We start from the raw sequence: 16,644 nt of genomic DNA on the forward strand, positions 1-16,644 counted from the left end.
TTTTCTAAATAATCTGATTTAGTTTAGATGCTTGTTAGATCAACTACAAGGCAGATTACCTGTTGCTACTTCGAGATGTGGATGTTGCATGTGTGCATGTGTTGGGTGGGGGGCATGTTATGTAAAACTGGTGGGAGAAGAAGGGCTAGAATTCCATCTTTAGTCTCTTGAAAAGGTGGCTTTGGTAAATCATCTTCTTCCAGCATGTCCACGCTTTATAAAGAATTGATTTAAATTAGTAAATAAAATTACTAATTGTTATGGAGACTATGGTTTGATATTCTTTCTCAATTATTTTTGAATTATCGAAAGACATTCTCTCTTTGTAAAATGCATGATTTAAAGAGGAAATGACAGATTTTTTCTTCAATGGAAATAATTATAATTGGGTATTTTCAAATAAAAAATTAAGATGTTAGGTGGCCTCCCAATCCCAAATGAAGTACAAATTCTTAAATCACACCCTGCTAACAAAGAAAAAAAATTGAGGAAATATCTCTCTTTAGGTGGTTGTAATAATGGACTCTGAAAATGTGCTATTGACAGATGCAATCCCAAACGTTACCAAGGGTTTCACTATATCTAACCATTTTATGGAGAAAACTCTTCCCATCTATCACTTCAGTCACTTTTCTGTCACAAAAACTTATCTTATGCTGATGTGCAATCAGACAAGCAGCCCCCCACATACAAGATTCCTTACGTAAACCCCTTGCCTATGCTCCATAAACGTGTAAACTATAGACACTCTGAAAAGTATCTCATATCCTCTCTTATATTTTTGTGGCCTATGCTCTTTCCTCTTCCTCTCATACAAGCCTCCATTCACCATGCCTTCCTGGATAATTAGACATCCTAGATACTTCTCATACATGTCAGTTAGCTCATAGATATGTTTTAGGCCTTTAGCTTTCTTTTCCTGCACAAATTATTTATGATAGGGAAAATATGAGGGGGCTGAGATCCATCATTGAAATTGCACCAATATGTTTTATAGGTGTCTTTAGTATGTGAATTGTAAGTGTGAATACCTCCTTCCACCAACAGACACACACAAAGTTTTTTTTTTTTTTTTTTTTTAAATTTAAATTTAATTTTAATTTTCAGAAAATATCAATATATATTTACTATGAAATATTTGCCAATCTTCTTCTGGTCTTCATTCTTGGACATGGCTACCTTGTTGACTAAAACATGCTCTTATCGCTAGGCTTTGCGTGATGCCTTTTTGTTGTGAGAAAGCTGTTGAAAGTCAAATAGATTATTGGTGGCTTTCATCTACCTTGGAGTGGAAGTATGTGCTGGTCTGATTGCTAAGCCACCGAAGTTGAATGCAGAAATTCAGTCTTACTTGGCTGTTTCTGGGTGTCATTTTTGAAGAATTCAGGATTTCTCTGAAACTAAACTGCTATTTCTCACCACATTGATTACTCAATGTATTTGGGCTTTCTTCATCTTCCATGGTCTCATGCTCTTCTTTTTTTTTTTTTAAAATAATGTCCTTGTGTTGTTTTCTGACATTAATTGTTATTTGAACCAACTAATCTAAGTTGGACACAATTTATTCTGCCTGATTTCTCCTCCATTTGACCTCCAACTTCTAAGAAGCTATCTTTTTATGAATTAACATTTCTGAAATCTTGAAGCTTGTCCAAACTCCTGTAAATCTACCTTATTATTACTTTGCTTATGAGAAAGATGGAGTTGATCTGTTAAGATTTCGAAAGATTGTGAAGATTTCAAAGATATTAAGGATAATATGGGCTGACTTACTGCAATGAATATTTGTAAGCAAGGTCCTATATAAAAGTTTTCTCATAAATTAGACCCCAATATTAGCATTTATCTAATAAGCCAGCTCAAAGGGGTGAATCTATAGCATTTCCATAGATTAGAAGGATTGCAAGGTTGGTAATCAAGCTATTAAATATTTATGCTCTTCCTCCTTATATTCCATACCTAAGCTCTCTTCTCTATGTTCTTCTTTCTCTCTTCTATTTATTTCTTTATCATCTTGTTTATTGTTCCTATACTGTGTCATATTGGACTCAAAGATGTAGCCTTCTTCTCTTTTTGATCTTTGACCTCTCTTCCTAGCCAAAGAAACAAGCATGTTCTTTTCATCCCATTAATCACTATGCTCTTTTGAAATTTCTTTTTCCTACATACATAACCTTAGCTTCGAATATCTCATCCATGGGTTGAAAGTATCATGCCATATCAATACATATTTGCTGTATGCACCATCATGAGACACTGTTTAAGTATCTTTAGACATTCTTATTGGTGACCAACTTGAACTCTGTCGGAGTACTCATCATTATTGCAGCTAACCTAATAAATCTCTTGTTCCAATGGGATATTAAGAAGGGATTTTGGCAGAGTGGGGAGATGCATAGGGATACCTTCATTCACCCTAGTTAGAAGAGGGTCAATCTTGCCACTTGAAGAAGGACATATATGGCCTCAACATCTCCTCATGCTTGGTTCAATAGTCATGCCTTTTGTGACTATAGATATTTGAGAAGTTGTTCATTTTTGATATATCACAAGGACCCCTCATGAATTATTGTTATTCATTATCTTCTTAGCATTGAGGTAGCACATTCCAAAAAGGGTTGTGCTATCCTAGCAAATCCTGGACTGCTTAAGCGCATTGGACTTTTGTGATGCAAACCTGCAGGAACCCCCTATGAAACTCAATTAAGATTATTTGCTGATCAAGATAACCCTTTATTAAAAGCCTTTTTTTTTCCTGTTTTTGATTTTTTTTTTTTGAAGATTAGTATTTTATAAAAGGCTTCAAAGTTCAAACCATTAACCTCAACTTTATGCAAATAAAGGTGTGCAATATACTCTAGTATAATATATAATTTTTGTGAATTGCTTTAATTTTCAGCTTTGGCTGATTTTTCTATGTTGTTAATTGTTAAAGTTTTTTTTTTTTTTTAATTTAAATTGAAGCTGCTTAATAGGGTTTGGGTTTTTAGTTTGCAGGAAATAATAGAATCTACTTTAGTTTCTAAAAAAATTAAAAATTGGAAGTAGTGCAAATGCTACTTCAATCATTTAACTCAGAAAATATTTGCTTCAATTGAATTTAAATCAAAATGGAAATTTTCAACCTTGTTCTGAAAGTTGCATAGTATTAGACTGGGGGCTTGTCTCCTTAGGTGTTTTGTAATAGCTATAGATATTTAATATAAAGATTGGATAATTCTTTCCTTGTCTACATTGCTGGATTCATTCAATTAATCAACCTGTATGCATGCTTAAGGTTTTAAATACCAATATAGGAAGTTATAATATTTTGCATTGGATTGGGAAGTATGGCATGGTACTGGGATCGACCATATATACTAAAATTGAAAACATAAAAATAATAAAAAGGTATTGTTGCGGGGGGTTTAGTCCCACATCGGTTGTGAGTCAGGGATACTTTGCTTTATATAAGATAGGAGATCTCCCCCTCAAGAGGTGCCTTTTGGGCCAAAGCTAAGGAGACAAAGCTATGAGACCTGGCAGCTGCAAGTGTACCAGCTACGGTCCAAAAGCCGCAAGCCTATAAGCTACGGAAATTGCAAGCGTACTAACCACGGCTCAAGGGCCGCAAGCCTATAAGTTACGGTATGCATGCGGTCAAAGCGGATAATACCTCTTGTTGGGATGAGTCCTTCGTCCGTATGAGCTCCGGAGTCCCTTGACCACAACAAATGGTGCTAGAGGAAAGGCCCTCCAATAAGACGGAGTCTCCCTGATTAGGGGGGCTACTATTGTGGAGGGTTTAGTCTTACATCGGTTGTGAGTCAGAGGTACTCTGCCTTATATGAGATGGGAGACATTCTCTCTCTCAAGAGGCGTCTTTTAGGCCAAAGCCCAGGGGACAAAGTCGTGAAGTCCGACAGCTGCAAGTGTACCAGCTACGGCCCAAGAACCGTAAATCTATAAGCTACAGCAACTGCAAGTGTATCAGCTACGATCCAAGGGCCGCAAATCTATAAGCTACGGTATGCACACGGTCAAAACGGACAATACCTCTTATTGGGATGAGCCCTCCATCCGTATAAGTACCGGAGTCCCTTGACCACAAGAGGTATTGGTACCAAGTAATATGGTTGATATGTTACTACCAAGATGCATTGCTATGCATGGTATGAACTGGCTGACCAGTACGCACTTGTACAAACTGTTTCGATGTCTTGGAACATATACAAGTCTGTTTCTTAACAGAACAGTACAATACTGATGTTACCGTCTTGTTCTGATGGTTTTTTGAATCCATGCACATGCTATTTCTTCCGGTAAGGTTTTGATAGAGGCCTTTCACCACCAAAATAGCAATTGGAATCTAACCATATGATTGGACACTTGTTTTTTTCTTTGGTTGAGTTTGGCGTCACTGCTACTCTGCAGTTTTCAGGTTTCATGAGGACTAAACATATATGTACACACACACATACATATATGTATATGTATACATACATATACATACGTATATGTATATGCATGTATATGTATATATACATTTGTATATGTATAACTATATTTCCAAAAATCGAAATCCAGAACTTGTTTGGTGGTCACTTGGGTTGTACTTGGTGGCGGTGGTGTTGGTGATGGTGGCTAGTGGTGCAAGTGAGAGTTGGCGGTGGTGGCACCACTGGCAACTTGTGGCCAGCCACTAGGTCATCGGAGATGGTGGTGGTGGGGGAGTGACCATGGGTGATTTTGGTTTTCAAAAAACAAGTGAAAGCTAAATTTTTTAGTTTCCACAATTTCTAGAAATTGAGAATGGGTTTTCGTAACCGAAAATGGAACTAGGTTACCGGAAGTTGTTTCTGCCTCAGTTTCTGTGTTTTTGAAATTGGAAACTTGCAGTGATGCCAAACGGGGCCTTTACATATGAACTTGTCAACCGATCATTGAGATTGTTGAAGCTGGATGCACCAATTCAATCTTTAATAGTTGTTCTGAGTGTTGTTTTGGTAAAAATGGAGATTTCTTCATGACCAAATGGATGTTTGTCATGCGACTTTGATTATTCATCTTATTTCGACTCCATTCATTCTTCTGGGCCTTCAAGTTTTCCTTTTGTTGTTTTATATTGTAACATTGAGTACCTCCAATATCAGTCAGTTGATTAGTCTTGAATTTGGTCTGAGTGGCTTTATTTCCCTTCATTTTGCTTGCAATTTTATCAAAGTAACTTTATCCCTTCCTAGTATTCCACTCATCATTGAAGCCTGTTTCATAGAACTTGACACACCATTTTTCTATGGAAGTGATGGCACATGTTGTTGTTTCTTAATTGAATCTTCCTTGAAAATTTTCATCTTTGGTAAGTTTAAAAGGCAGGAGATTATAATGCTTGGAAGTGGAATGCTTCGCATAATATGCTTTGAAACATAGGCAACGATTGAATTTTCAGCTAAAACTGACTGAAATTGTTGAAACTATCTCACTTTAAGCCTTTTTATCTTGAAATTGTTTGGGGACTGATATTGAACCTCTTTTATCTTGGTGAATCTTGGTGGACAATGAAGGACTGTCGATGTTCACTTTGATATCAACTACTTCTTTTCTTTTGAAAACTAAAGCAATTTGTTTTTTTTTAAATATTTCTGAATGAGTTAATATGGTAAAGCCAAGCAAGATCTATGGGTCTTTGTTGCTTTGAATTGTTAAGTGGAGTCCCTTGAATTTGTTTACCATCTAGGAAGCATGATCTTCAATAAATTGTACATTCATGTGCCATATCTAATGAATTTAATCTCAACAAACTTCAGTTTTAGCCTAGAATTACCTACACTACACAAAATCCTGGATAACTCAAAATACAATAAAGTGATGTGAAACTAGTTGCCTTATTTTTTGTATGAATGCAGCTGCAGATTGTTGCTGCATATACGATGTTCTTGCTAGCAGAATCTATGCAGAATCTTGCTGCATAACCACCTTTAATATTCTAAAGTATAAAAATGGCATTACTTCTGTTTTCAAGAAGGTGTTTTTCTTTTTTCTTTTTTGTGTCTGCATTTGCATATAAAAGGTAGCACTCCAAAGTTTCCATCTTTTGCCATGGCATGTGCAGTAATATTCTTGCGAAATGAACATGACCAATATATCATTTTGAAGTAAACTCAAGCACAAAAATCAACAGGTTTTTATAAATTCTCAATGCCTGCGGCATGTTAGTTTCATTAGCTCTTTTATGTGGCTAAGGTGCACATATCTTCTGCACAAACATCTGTAGCTAGATAACTATCATTACTCCTTTGCTATTATCTTTTTTCAGTTTTGAATCTTGTAAAAAATGAAACAGCGTTGCATGGAGAAAGTTGCATAGCCAGACTTTTGTTAAATACTAAAATTATTATTCACTTACCATGGTGAATAAAGATTTGGTTTATGAATAATTATGCAGAAAAGACATTGTATGATTTCTTATATCGAATGTGTCTCAAGGTGAAATATGAATAAAACAATGATAGAACACTATTTGTCACCAATTGTTTTTTTCTATTTTCTGATAATTGTCCTTCTGTTGTTTTTATTATTTTTAAGAAACTTAATTATATATTTATTAAAGAGGATATGAAAGTAGATTTCTTTAAATATTTTTTGTGTGTAATTATTGAGACAAAGGTGCCAGCTTGTCGAGATGGTGAAGTCTCTAGGTGGTTGTTCAAGGGTCATGGTGTCAGATCCCGCCTTCACTAGGCTTTGGGGGTAAAAAAAAAGGGCCAATCTCCTCTCTGTGGATGATAGCCACAGGCTTCTTGTAATGGAAAAGAAAAAGGCTTGGTAGCTGATGGCTCAATCTTTACTTCGGTGTCACTGTAACTTCCGCACATGCTGAGGCACGATGCATATATTAATCTATTGTTCAAGCTTTCCAAGAACTAATGGAGCATGAAGAAGTGGCTTTGTAAGTGTCAATATGCAAAATCATTGCTCGTTTTATCTTTCCCCCCATTTTCTGTCCCACAATTAGGTAATCTGAATAAAATGCAATGGTACAAGTTCCCAGTCTTTTGTTCTTTTTAAGTACCCTGCACTTTAAGTTATGCTTTTAAATTCTCTGGTTATGTCAAACTTTAGGACAAGCATCTGGTTTACCTAGTTATTCTCGTGCATATTATCGGTCAGTATACTGTGGACCTCAAGATCTTTGTGTTTTTGTTTAAAATCTCAAAAAATATCCAAAACTTACTGGTTAAGATAAAGATATCTGTTCTTCTGATCAGTTGTGTGCAGATTATTTTGTGAAGGAAAAAAATGCAATTCAGATGTTGCATTTATTTCTTCTCAGAAGTTTTTTTTAATATATATTTTTATTTTTCTAATTTAGATTTTATTTCCAAATTTAAGTACTTAAAAGGTTTGACAAGACTATTGCTATGTAGGTTAAGGAGCACAAATAACAATGGACACAGATTTAGTCAAGTTTCCAGAGAGTTGTAAGCATTCTATCAGGATCCTTGCCATGTTCATGATAAATCTGTAATATCTCTTCTTTGTTATGTTCTCTATACGGTCAGTCTTGAAGGTTTTCCATAAGTGGACTTCAATGATGGCTCTTCTTCTGTGTTAAAAATTTATTTTCATGTTGCTAATCCTTCCTTATCAAAAAAAAAAAAAAAAAAAAAGTTGCTAACCCTTGCAGCTATTTTTGGAATTGATGGGGACTCAGCCATTTTCTCCACTGAGATTCATTGAGGCAGGGTAGTTGTAGTAGAAAAGGTCATATTTCACTCTAGCTTGTGCACATTAACAAATCATCCTTTTTATGCACTTGAGCACATCATTCTCATCTGTTAATATTTATAGTTGATATCTGTTTCATCTATGACTTTTTGCTAACTTACTTTCATTGACAAGCAAGGTGGTGACTCTTTCTTAAACAGAACAGACAAATTTAAGTTGTTAATATGCTGTTGTGAAGAATTGTCAGTAAGGGACACTAGCTAACTTCAAAATTATAAAGGAGCCTAAGGATGAAATACCTTGATTTTTTACATCTAGGTGTTAAGATCGTCATACTTGTTCTAATCCACATGCAAGGTTTCTGAAGTTATTTGTACACTGTTCACTTCTTACACTAAACACTTGAGTAGAAAGCAAGTACTATTTTTTAATGATACAAGCATCCATGATAACTGCACTCCTCTCTTCAGCTCAGCTTCCATTCCCATAAAAGATTTACATCATTATCTTTCCCATGCTGACTGCAGCCAATGCTCTTCTGATCCTTCTTCACTTTGGGGTGAAAGCCTGAAATATAGAGTTAAAAAATGAGTATTGAAATTTGGGAACTGAGATATAAAATTGCATTCTAGAGATTATGTATCTATGTAGTTGTTCCATGCTATTTAACTCCAAAGTTTTTTTTGCACAGGAAATTAATGGAAGCTTATCTTGGAATGGCACTTACAGCAAAAATAGTCGCATGGCCAGGGTCTGCAAGGTGAGCAAAGAGGTTATCAATCGGACCAGTGCCCGTGTAGATGGCTTGGAACCAGGCTCCCATTACTGCCAACATTGCCAGCCTTCCATTCTTGATCTCCTTAGTCCTCAGCTCCTTGACCTTCTCAGGAGATCCACTTCCCCATCCAAGTGGGTCAAACCAGAAACCACCTGGGTATCCTACATCAGTTCCAGTGAGCTTGTTGTTTGGGAAGATGGGATCCGTGTTAACACACCCTGGCTTGATGATGTCAGCCCATCTTCTCCCCTCAGCCCAACCGATCAAGATGAGCTCGATCACAAAGAGGGTGGTGGTGTCTGTGAAGTATTGTAGTTCTCCCGCTGTGTACCATGAAGGAGTGTTGAGAATGCCAATCTTTGTAAGGAATTCAGGGATGAAGATGCCAGCAGCGCCCAACATTGCCCATCGGCAGTGTACGAGCTCTGCTTGCTGGTTCCATCTCAAGCTCTCCGGATCAGATCCTGTGTAAGACCCAACAACATTCAATTCGTATGAAGGAATGCTTCTTTTTTAAGCTCCAGTTGAATAAAATGTCTTTTGAAACTCTTTTTCTGGTCACCATTGATTTTCAATTTACTAACATATTTTTGAGTTTGAAAACTATTCAGATGTTGTGAGTACCAAATATTTAGAATGCATTAGTCTATACATCTATTTTTTGTTTCAATTGAGATGCACATAAAATATCAAATTTCCAAATACATATACACCCATATCTGCATTCATGGTTTACTTATCAGTTTTATTCTTATCCTTTTTAACAGTCAAGGGTCAGTGGATTTTAGGCTTACCGAGGCCTAGAGGATCGAATCCAAAGTCTCCTGGGAGGCTGCATCCATGGAAGTGAAATTGGAATCAATACAAATCTGCCTTTCTTTAATTTTTGGTTTTTTTGGGAGGGAATGGTGAAAAGAAAGAAGTTGAGGGTGATCGAGAAAAGGAGAAAGGAGTCTTTACCTGCCATCAAGCCATGGAGGAGGGGTGCTGCCTGGGAACCAGAGTGGCCTCTCAGTTGTTGCTTCAGCAGACACTGAAAGTGCCCGGCGTGCAGCAGGTGCTATCCACTTCTTTTGCCTTAGTTTTATACCTCCAAGGAAGGTTGCCTTTGTTGCACCCAAGCCATTCCTACTCTTCTGAGATCTGAATCAAATCCATTCAAATTTATGCAATGATCAGAGGTCCAGGACACCTTCCTTTCTTAACACATTTACTTTAGACATATTACATTGATCAACAGAGAACCACACAAAATAATTTCCCATGCAAAACAACCTCTCCTTCATTAGAAACAACTTAGAGCAGAGATTTATTATACTTCCTACGATAAATGCCTTAGATTATACTGAACAACCAAAAGCAAACTTTTTCCATAAGCAATAGGTAATATTCTACATGTAATCAAAAACCAATTTACATAAATTTGTGCAATTGTACCCAAAGAAGAAGAAGAAGAAGAAGAAGAAAGAAAGGCACATCTAAAATTTTCCTCTGTGAGGGCTTTTTACAAACCAAGAAAGGAATTTAACATTATATTTTGTCATTGATAGCTTTAGAAGAAGATAATCTTGCCTGGCAACAGCAGCGATAGCAGAAGAGGAGGCGCAGACTGAAGCCATGGTGCTTTCTTTGTGGTGGTTATGGGGGAGTAGAGTAAAATAGGAGGCACCAGTTTAATGCATGGGATGGGCTTATCTTAGAGAGATAGGAGCGTAGTCATGTGAGACCGTTCTGTTCTGACAGGTGGCACAGAGAATCTGAGCCCTGGATCCTTCAACTCCAGAAATTAGCTGACATGGATGTTCCAAAATCTTGTGGCTGGCAGCCAAGCAGGCCTTGGCTGTGACAAAAATCATGCAGGCAAGAGGTTGGTATTTATCGACCAGTGTGAATGTTTCTCTAATCATTAGTATCAGACATATGGTAGCCAAATTCTCTCTCTCTCTCTCTCTCTCTCTCTCAATATGTGGTCCAGACAATCTATGAACAAGACCAAGACCTGATCGAGTTGGAAAATGGGTGAAGAACTTTGATCCTGACCATCAGAAACGAGTGATGTTGCATCAACTTGGCCTATATTTTGTCCATGATATTGGGTTTGTGTTCCTCTTGGATCTGGATTTTATGTGATCATGATGTGAACTGGAACAGTAAGATGTCTGAGAGTTGGAGACCTAGCCTATGCAGCTGTTGAAAGGAAAGGTCCATGCTAATAGCAAGACTATAACAAGATTATCAATAACAACATCTAAGTCTTATCATGTCAAAATAGAGCCAGCTCTTGGGTTTTAGATTTTTTAAAAACAGGAAGCTCCATTAATGCATTGAGCAAAGTTTTACACTCTGCTTTCACTTTGTTTTTACACTCATTTTTTGAAGCATGTTTGGGCTGGTAAGAAAATAGTGTGCCAGGGGGCTGCAATTCTGAAGGCCTACCAAGAAAGCAAAAGTAAATTAAATGGTTTTATGAGCTCCAAAGATATTAGAAGATTCAATCCAAAGTTGCTGCACCCAGCTTAGTGATATAGAATGAGAGCCAGCACTCTGCAACACATACATACACATCGGCGATCTTCGCAAGTCCTTCAGTCTAGAAAAGTAGGAAAATCGACCAAACTTTTCATTGCCAAGATAATACATCATGTAGACTGAACATATTTGTTGTTCACCACAATCTACAGAAATTGTTTTAAGAACTTGTCTCTTCACCTTGCTGAACCAGATAACTGAATTTTGAGTCCGGTGACATGAAATTAAGGAGAGGTTGATACTAATCTATGTATACAAAATAGAGGGACTGAGAGAGCTTGCAGTTGCAATGTTGCATGGTCACAATTTCTTCATTAAAGCATCAGTTTTCCGGAACCTAGGACACATGTGAAGAACCAAGACTTTGTTTATCTGAAAAGCAAAGCACAATTCAGCGGATAAGGCCCCATTCTCCACACTCTTCATTATCCGTGGTTGATTGAGCTGTGGAGCCACTTGGTGATGATCTATCCAGATGACTCTTACGCTATTGGAACATGGCTACTGGTTCTCTTTCCATCCTTCTGGTGTTCACCTGAGATACCATGAGGTGCGGTCATGTTTATTTAGATTAATAAATTTAAATGATATCTTTCAGCTAATTTTTTTGAATGAGATTTTCAATTATGACAAATAGTATTAGAGTAGATGAGCTCATGACCTATACGCCGTAACTTGACCTACCTAATTATTAAAAATATCAAATGTCTGAACTCAAATCCAACCTGTGTAATAAATAGATCTAGAAGGTTAACCCACTTATATGGCTTCACTGAACTTACAGTGAGTCAATTATCAGCCGAGTCCACAGAGTTGGGTCATAGAATGCCACCCCTCTGCATAATCTATAGAAGTCAATTTTGATGAGGAGGTTGTGATTAAAAACAAGCCAAACAAATATTGACTTGAAGCACTTGGATTCTTTGGATCGAAGGTTGGGGAGGTAGTTAGATTGAAAGGTGGCAGATGTGGCTGCTTTGAGAAAACGATACGATGGATGTGGCTGCTTCAAGAGGAAGGGGTATATGCATGGTTATCCTCCAGTAACTTCGTTAAAAAATGTAGCTGTCTGCCAACATTTAGTTATTTATTTAAATCTTGTTTCATTAATATAAATTGATGATGTCTCAACCATTTATAAAGAAAAATTATGTGAAATGACTCTCTTTGTGCACACGTGTGCAAGTGCATGCTTGCGGCTCAACCTTACCTCAGATTACACAGAACATTAAGTTTTTAAGACTTGGAGGGGTCAAATTACACAAAGTCAGTCTCTAGGTCGAGGTCAGTCATTGTAGTTATTGTGGAGGTTATCCCATCTTAGCTCATAAAAAAGTCGATCTTAATTGAACGCTGAATTTATATAAAGCAGATTTGAATTGGAAGCTGAATACCGACCTAACTTGGAGGTTGAATGTTGATCTAACTCATTTCAGCTCATATAAATACTGATCTAAGCTACCTGAATTAACTTCTGATGAAATATTATGATCAACTCATATATATACCAACCTAACTCATCTCAATTTATATAAATACTGACCTGACTCATTTCAATTCATATAAATACCGATCTGAAATAAAGTATTATATATATTTGAGACGTTCAGGATCTCATATGATATTTGATTTTATCTCAGTATTTTATCGAGGTAAACTATTATATTGATGGCTACAGTCATCCTGTTAAAGCCCACCATGATATCTACAATTGGCTACGATCTCACATACAGCTGTGCTACAACTCATCTCTAATCGGTACATATGGCTAAGTATAACCTTATTTCCAGCTAATACATACAGTTATGTTCTAGCTAACTTACAATTGGCCTCCAACGGCCTAACTAACTCTACAACTGGCTTTAATGGCCTAACAAATCCTTCCAACGGTCTCATCAGCCTTTCTATAAGTAAAGGGCCAGGGGATCCTCTAGGTAAGTTCTGACTCTCAAGTTCCAAGCTCAAACTAGAGGAAGATTCTACCATCGGGATTTTAGCTCTCACAAAGTCAAAAACTCTCTAGCTCCTCACCAACCCTTCTACTCTCTATTCTTCCATTTTTCCATCTGTTTTTGAGGTTCGAACTAAGTTAAGCATCGGAGGGTCAAGATCGAAGGATCTCCATCCAGTTCTTTGACTTGTTTTACAGGATTTTTTGAAAGAGACTCGTATTGGATCGCCACAGCATCTCTAACATGATTTTATCTAATCTCTTCGTCTGAAATTTTGAGCTTCGCAGCAACAGTAGTCATGTTGAATTTTTTGCTTTATGCCCTTCTTAAATTTGAATCATGAGATGATGATGTGGATTGAAACAGTAAATGGATGCGGTTGTTTTACTAGAAAAAAAAATAAGGAAAAAAATAGGACACCATGACAAAAAAACTAGGATGTTGTAGCAAGGAAAGGGCCATTTCCATAATAAGAATACGGATAGCGGCCAAATGTTATTGCATCATGATTGACTCAGCTCTAGGTGCGGCAATTAAAGAGAGAAGCTCCATTAGTGTATCGAGAAAAGTTTTACAATATGCTACCATTTTATTGCAGCACCATTCATTTTTTGGATCATAGTGGTGTCCCAAAGTGCTGCAGTTTCTAAAGACTATCAAGAAAATAAAAAGTTTAATAGTTTTATGAGCTCAAAAAATTTTATAAAATATTCAATACAAAGTTCCTAAACTTAGTGGGGATAATTTATTCCTTTACACAAGGAGCATGACTATTAGAGCATGATAGGTATCCATTTCTCGAGCTTTGTCACCTATTATTGCATGTCGTAGTTTGTTATTGTTGTTGTTGATATTATTATTATTATTTTCTAAGGCTTACACCTATTTCCACCCATTTGTATGGCTTCGTTTGCTATAGAGATGGATAAAAATAAAAAAATTCTTGATAAATTTATTTTATAGCCTATATAATAGGCACAGTCAATGAGAAACCACCAACTCGGCATTTAATTCACATAGATCTGAGGAGGTGTTTGATTCCTAACCGAAATCAGAATAGAAATGAGAATTGGAATGACTTGAAATCGAAATCGGAATGACCAAATCCTTCGAAGCGTTTGGTTCGTGATCAGAATCGAAATCAGAATGAAAATTTAAATCCACAGAGAAGAGTAGGGATTGAGTTCTATATAAATTGAGCATTCCCATTTCACCCTGAAATCGGAATCGGAATCGGAATGGAACTCTTCCTAACCAAACAGTTGGAATGAGAGTCACCTATTCTGATTCCGATTCTAAACCCCTACTCTCTTCAACCAAACATCTCCTGAATCTCATTCTTCTTTAACTCTACTTAGATTTCCATCTCTTTAGAAAAAGATAATTAAAAAAAAAATTAATTTCTGTTTATCAAAAAAAATCCCTTCCCTCTTTATGTTTCCTCCTTCCCCACATCGATAGAATAATTTTTTAAAAATTAGACCTAAAAATCAGAGTTGAAAATTGTTCAGGGAAGGAGAAAACATGGGGAGGAAAGAGAAGTTTGAGATATCTAAAAATTAGGTTTGAAAATTAGATTTAAAAATTAGTTCAATTTCAATTTCAAATTTCCATCATAATTTTGAGTTTCATTTTTTTTTTGGACGTGGGAAAGAGAAGGAAAGATTAGGATATCTAAAAATTAGATCTGAAATTCAGATATAAAAATAGAAAGAAAAAGAAAAAAAATGGCAATTAAATAGAGAAAAAAAAAATTATAAGTATCAAGAATATCCTTGGAAAATGGAGTAGGCACTGGAAGAGGCTAGGGAGGAGAAAGGCTAGAGTTGGATGGGGAGTTTTTTCATCCTTGGATGTGGGAAAAAAAAAAAAAAAAAAAAAATATATATATATATATATATATATATATATATATATATATATATATATATATATATATATATATTATTGTTTTTTTGGGGGGGGGGGGGGGAGGATTTGTTTTGGTAAATAGAAAGTTAGGAATTTTTTTAATTATTTTCTAATTAGCTGTGCCTATATCACATGGGTCACAGAATAAGTCTACCCAAAAATTTTTTAGGGAGGATAAGATTGTTTATAGAAAGCATATCTTCCATTTAAAAAAAATAATTTTGATGCTCGGTCGCCATCACATGTAGTATGGCCTTGATCCGAATCATAGGATGGAGGTTGTATGCACATGCTCCTAAATATGAGCAGGGTAGGGAGAGGGCAAATTAAAGGTTCACTGCTGTTTTTAAATTTGAAGTGGCTTCCCTTCTACTTGATTGAAAAAATAAGATATATAAAAAAAAGAATGGATGGGCAACATGGCTTGGGATGAAGGAATAATGTATTTAATCAATACATGTACATGTGGGTTGGGAAGTCTAGATCTATTAGGGTGCGACATATATCCGTTTCTCAAGCTTTGTCGCATGCTGTTGGATGCGGTGTCTATTTTTTTTTTTTTTGTGGGCTTGCACCTCCTCCCATCTATTTGTACAGCTTCGCTTGTTGTATAAATGAGTAAAGATGATTAATTTTTATTGTTTGGAGGGGATATAGGGTTGTTTATGGATCACATATATACCTTCTGTTTAAAGAAATGCTTTCGGTGTTCAATGGCCATCGCATGCAGTACAACATATGTTGGGATCATAAGATTGGGGCTGTATATATATATATGTGTGTGTGTGTTGGGGGGGGGGGGGGGGGGGGGGGGCAGGGGATAAAATTAAGAGGTAGGTACGCAAACACAAAGTAAAGTGGTTTCTCTCGTATATGTTGTATATTGTCGGCTTAAGTACTCGAGAACGAAGCTTTTTTTAAGGTCAATGTGCAAGTAGGAGATTCTTTGAAAGTGTGAGAGCATACAAGATGGAGCTATTCTCTTTTTTTTATTTATTTTTTTTTTTTTTATAGTATAGTATAGAGTGCTAAGTTAGTGCTGTTCTAAGAAAGTGGTAGCTGTTCCAGTACACAAAGAAGATGGTTTGGGGTTTTGTTTGTGTGCAGCCACTTTTTCAGTGTAGGTCACGTGACCTACAGCTCGATCTTCGCTTTTTGAGACTTCCTCTATCCACATCTCCATGTACCCGCAGCACTTCCATATGAAGAAAGATGGGCTTACCATGTTCCATCAATAGTACCTAACCTATGCCGATTTTGGCGGACCGTGCTCCACCCCGATGAACTTTGCTCGAACTCTTGGCAAGAGCTGCACCTCTCTTTCTTCACTGAGCGAGACCAGCAAGGGAAATTTCTCCACTGGGTTAAGAGTGACTGTACAGACAGTAGCTAGACCACTTGCATGTCGAACAGATCTAATCACAAGAAACGTAGCGGGGTGACCTAGAAGCTCGTAGGCTTTAGCTCAGTTCATACTAGAGTAGAGGTTAAAAGCTGTCTCGCAAAGGTAGACCATAGTTAGTGAGGAGAAATTTTTTGCTAGATCATTCTTGCTGTTCTTTTTCCTTTAAGATAAGTGACTTTCCATCCACTTGATCGAAAAGACTATATATATATATATATATATATATATATATATATATATATATATATATATATGTGTGTGTGTGTGCGTGCGCGCGCGCGCGCGCGCGTTCGTGTAAAAAGATGGATCGGCTTGGGATGAAGGAATAGTGAATTTAATCTATACATGGGTTGAGAAGATGA

At 36.6% G+C, this 16,644-nt stretch overlaps 1 protein-coding gene and 1 long non-coding RNA gene across 2 annotated transcripts; one reads left to right on the forward strand and one right to left on the reverse strand.

Moving 5' to 3' along the window:
- The first annotated feature begins 7,468 nt into the window (after positions 1-7,468).
- Positions 7,469-9,032, forward strand: LOC140851544 (uncharacterized). Its single transcript, XR_012134282.1, has 2 exons — positions 7,469-7,743; positions 8,399-9,032. It is a non-coding gene; the product is annotated as an uncharacterized lncRNA (long non-coding RNA).
- LOC105042121 (chlorophyll a-b binding protein, chloroplastic) lies at positions 8,044-10,216 on the reverse strand. Its single transcript, XM_010919224.4, has 5 exons — positions 10,058-10,216; positions 9,446-9,628; positions 9,280-9,317; positions 8,435-8,949; positions 8,044-8,274 (listed from the first exon to the last, which is right to left on the reverse strand). Exons 1-5 carry the CDS (start codon positions 10,102-10,104, stop codon positions 8,257-8,259), a joined length of 801 nt encoding a protein of 266 aa, XP_010917526.1. The 5' UTR covers positions 10,105-10,216; the 3' UTR covers positions 8,044-8,256.
- Between the last annotated feature and the right edge of the window lie 6,428 nt (positions 10,217-16,644).

The sequence above is a fragment of the Elaeis guineensis genome, chromosome 9 (assembly GCF_000442705.2).
Source record: "Elaeis guineensis isolate ETL-2024a chromosome 9, EG11, whole genome shotgun sequence".
Taxonomy (NCBI): domain Eukaryota; kingdom Viridiplantae; phylum Streptophyta; class Magnoliopsida; order Arecales; family Arecaceae; genus Elaeis; species Elaeis guineensis.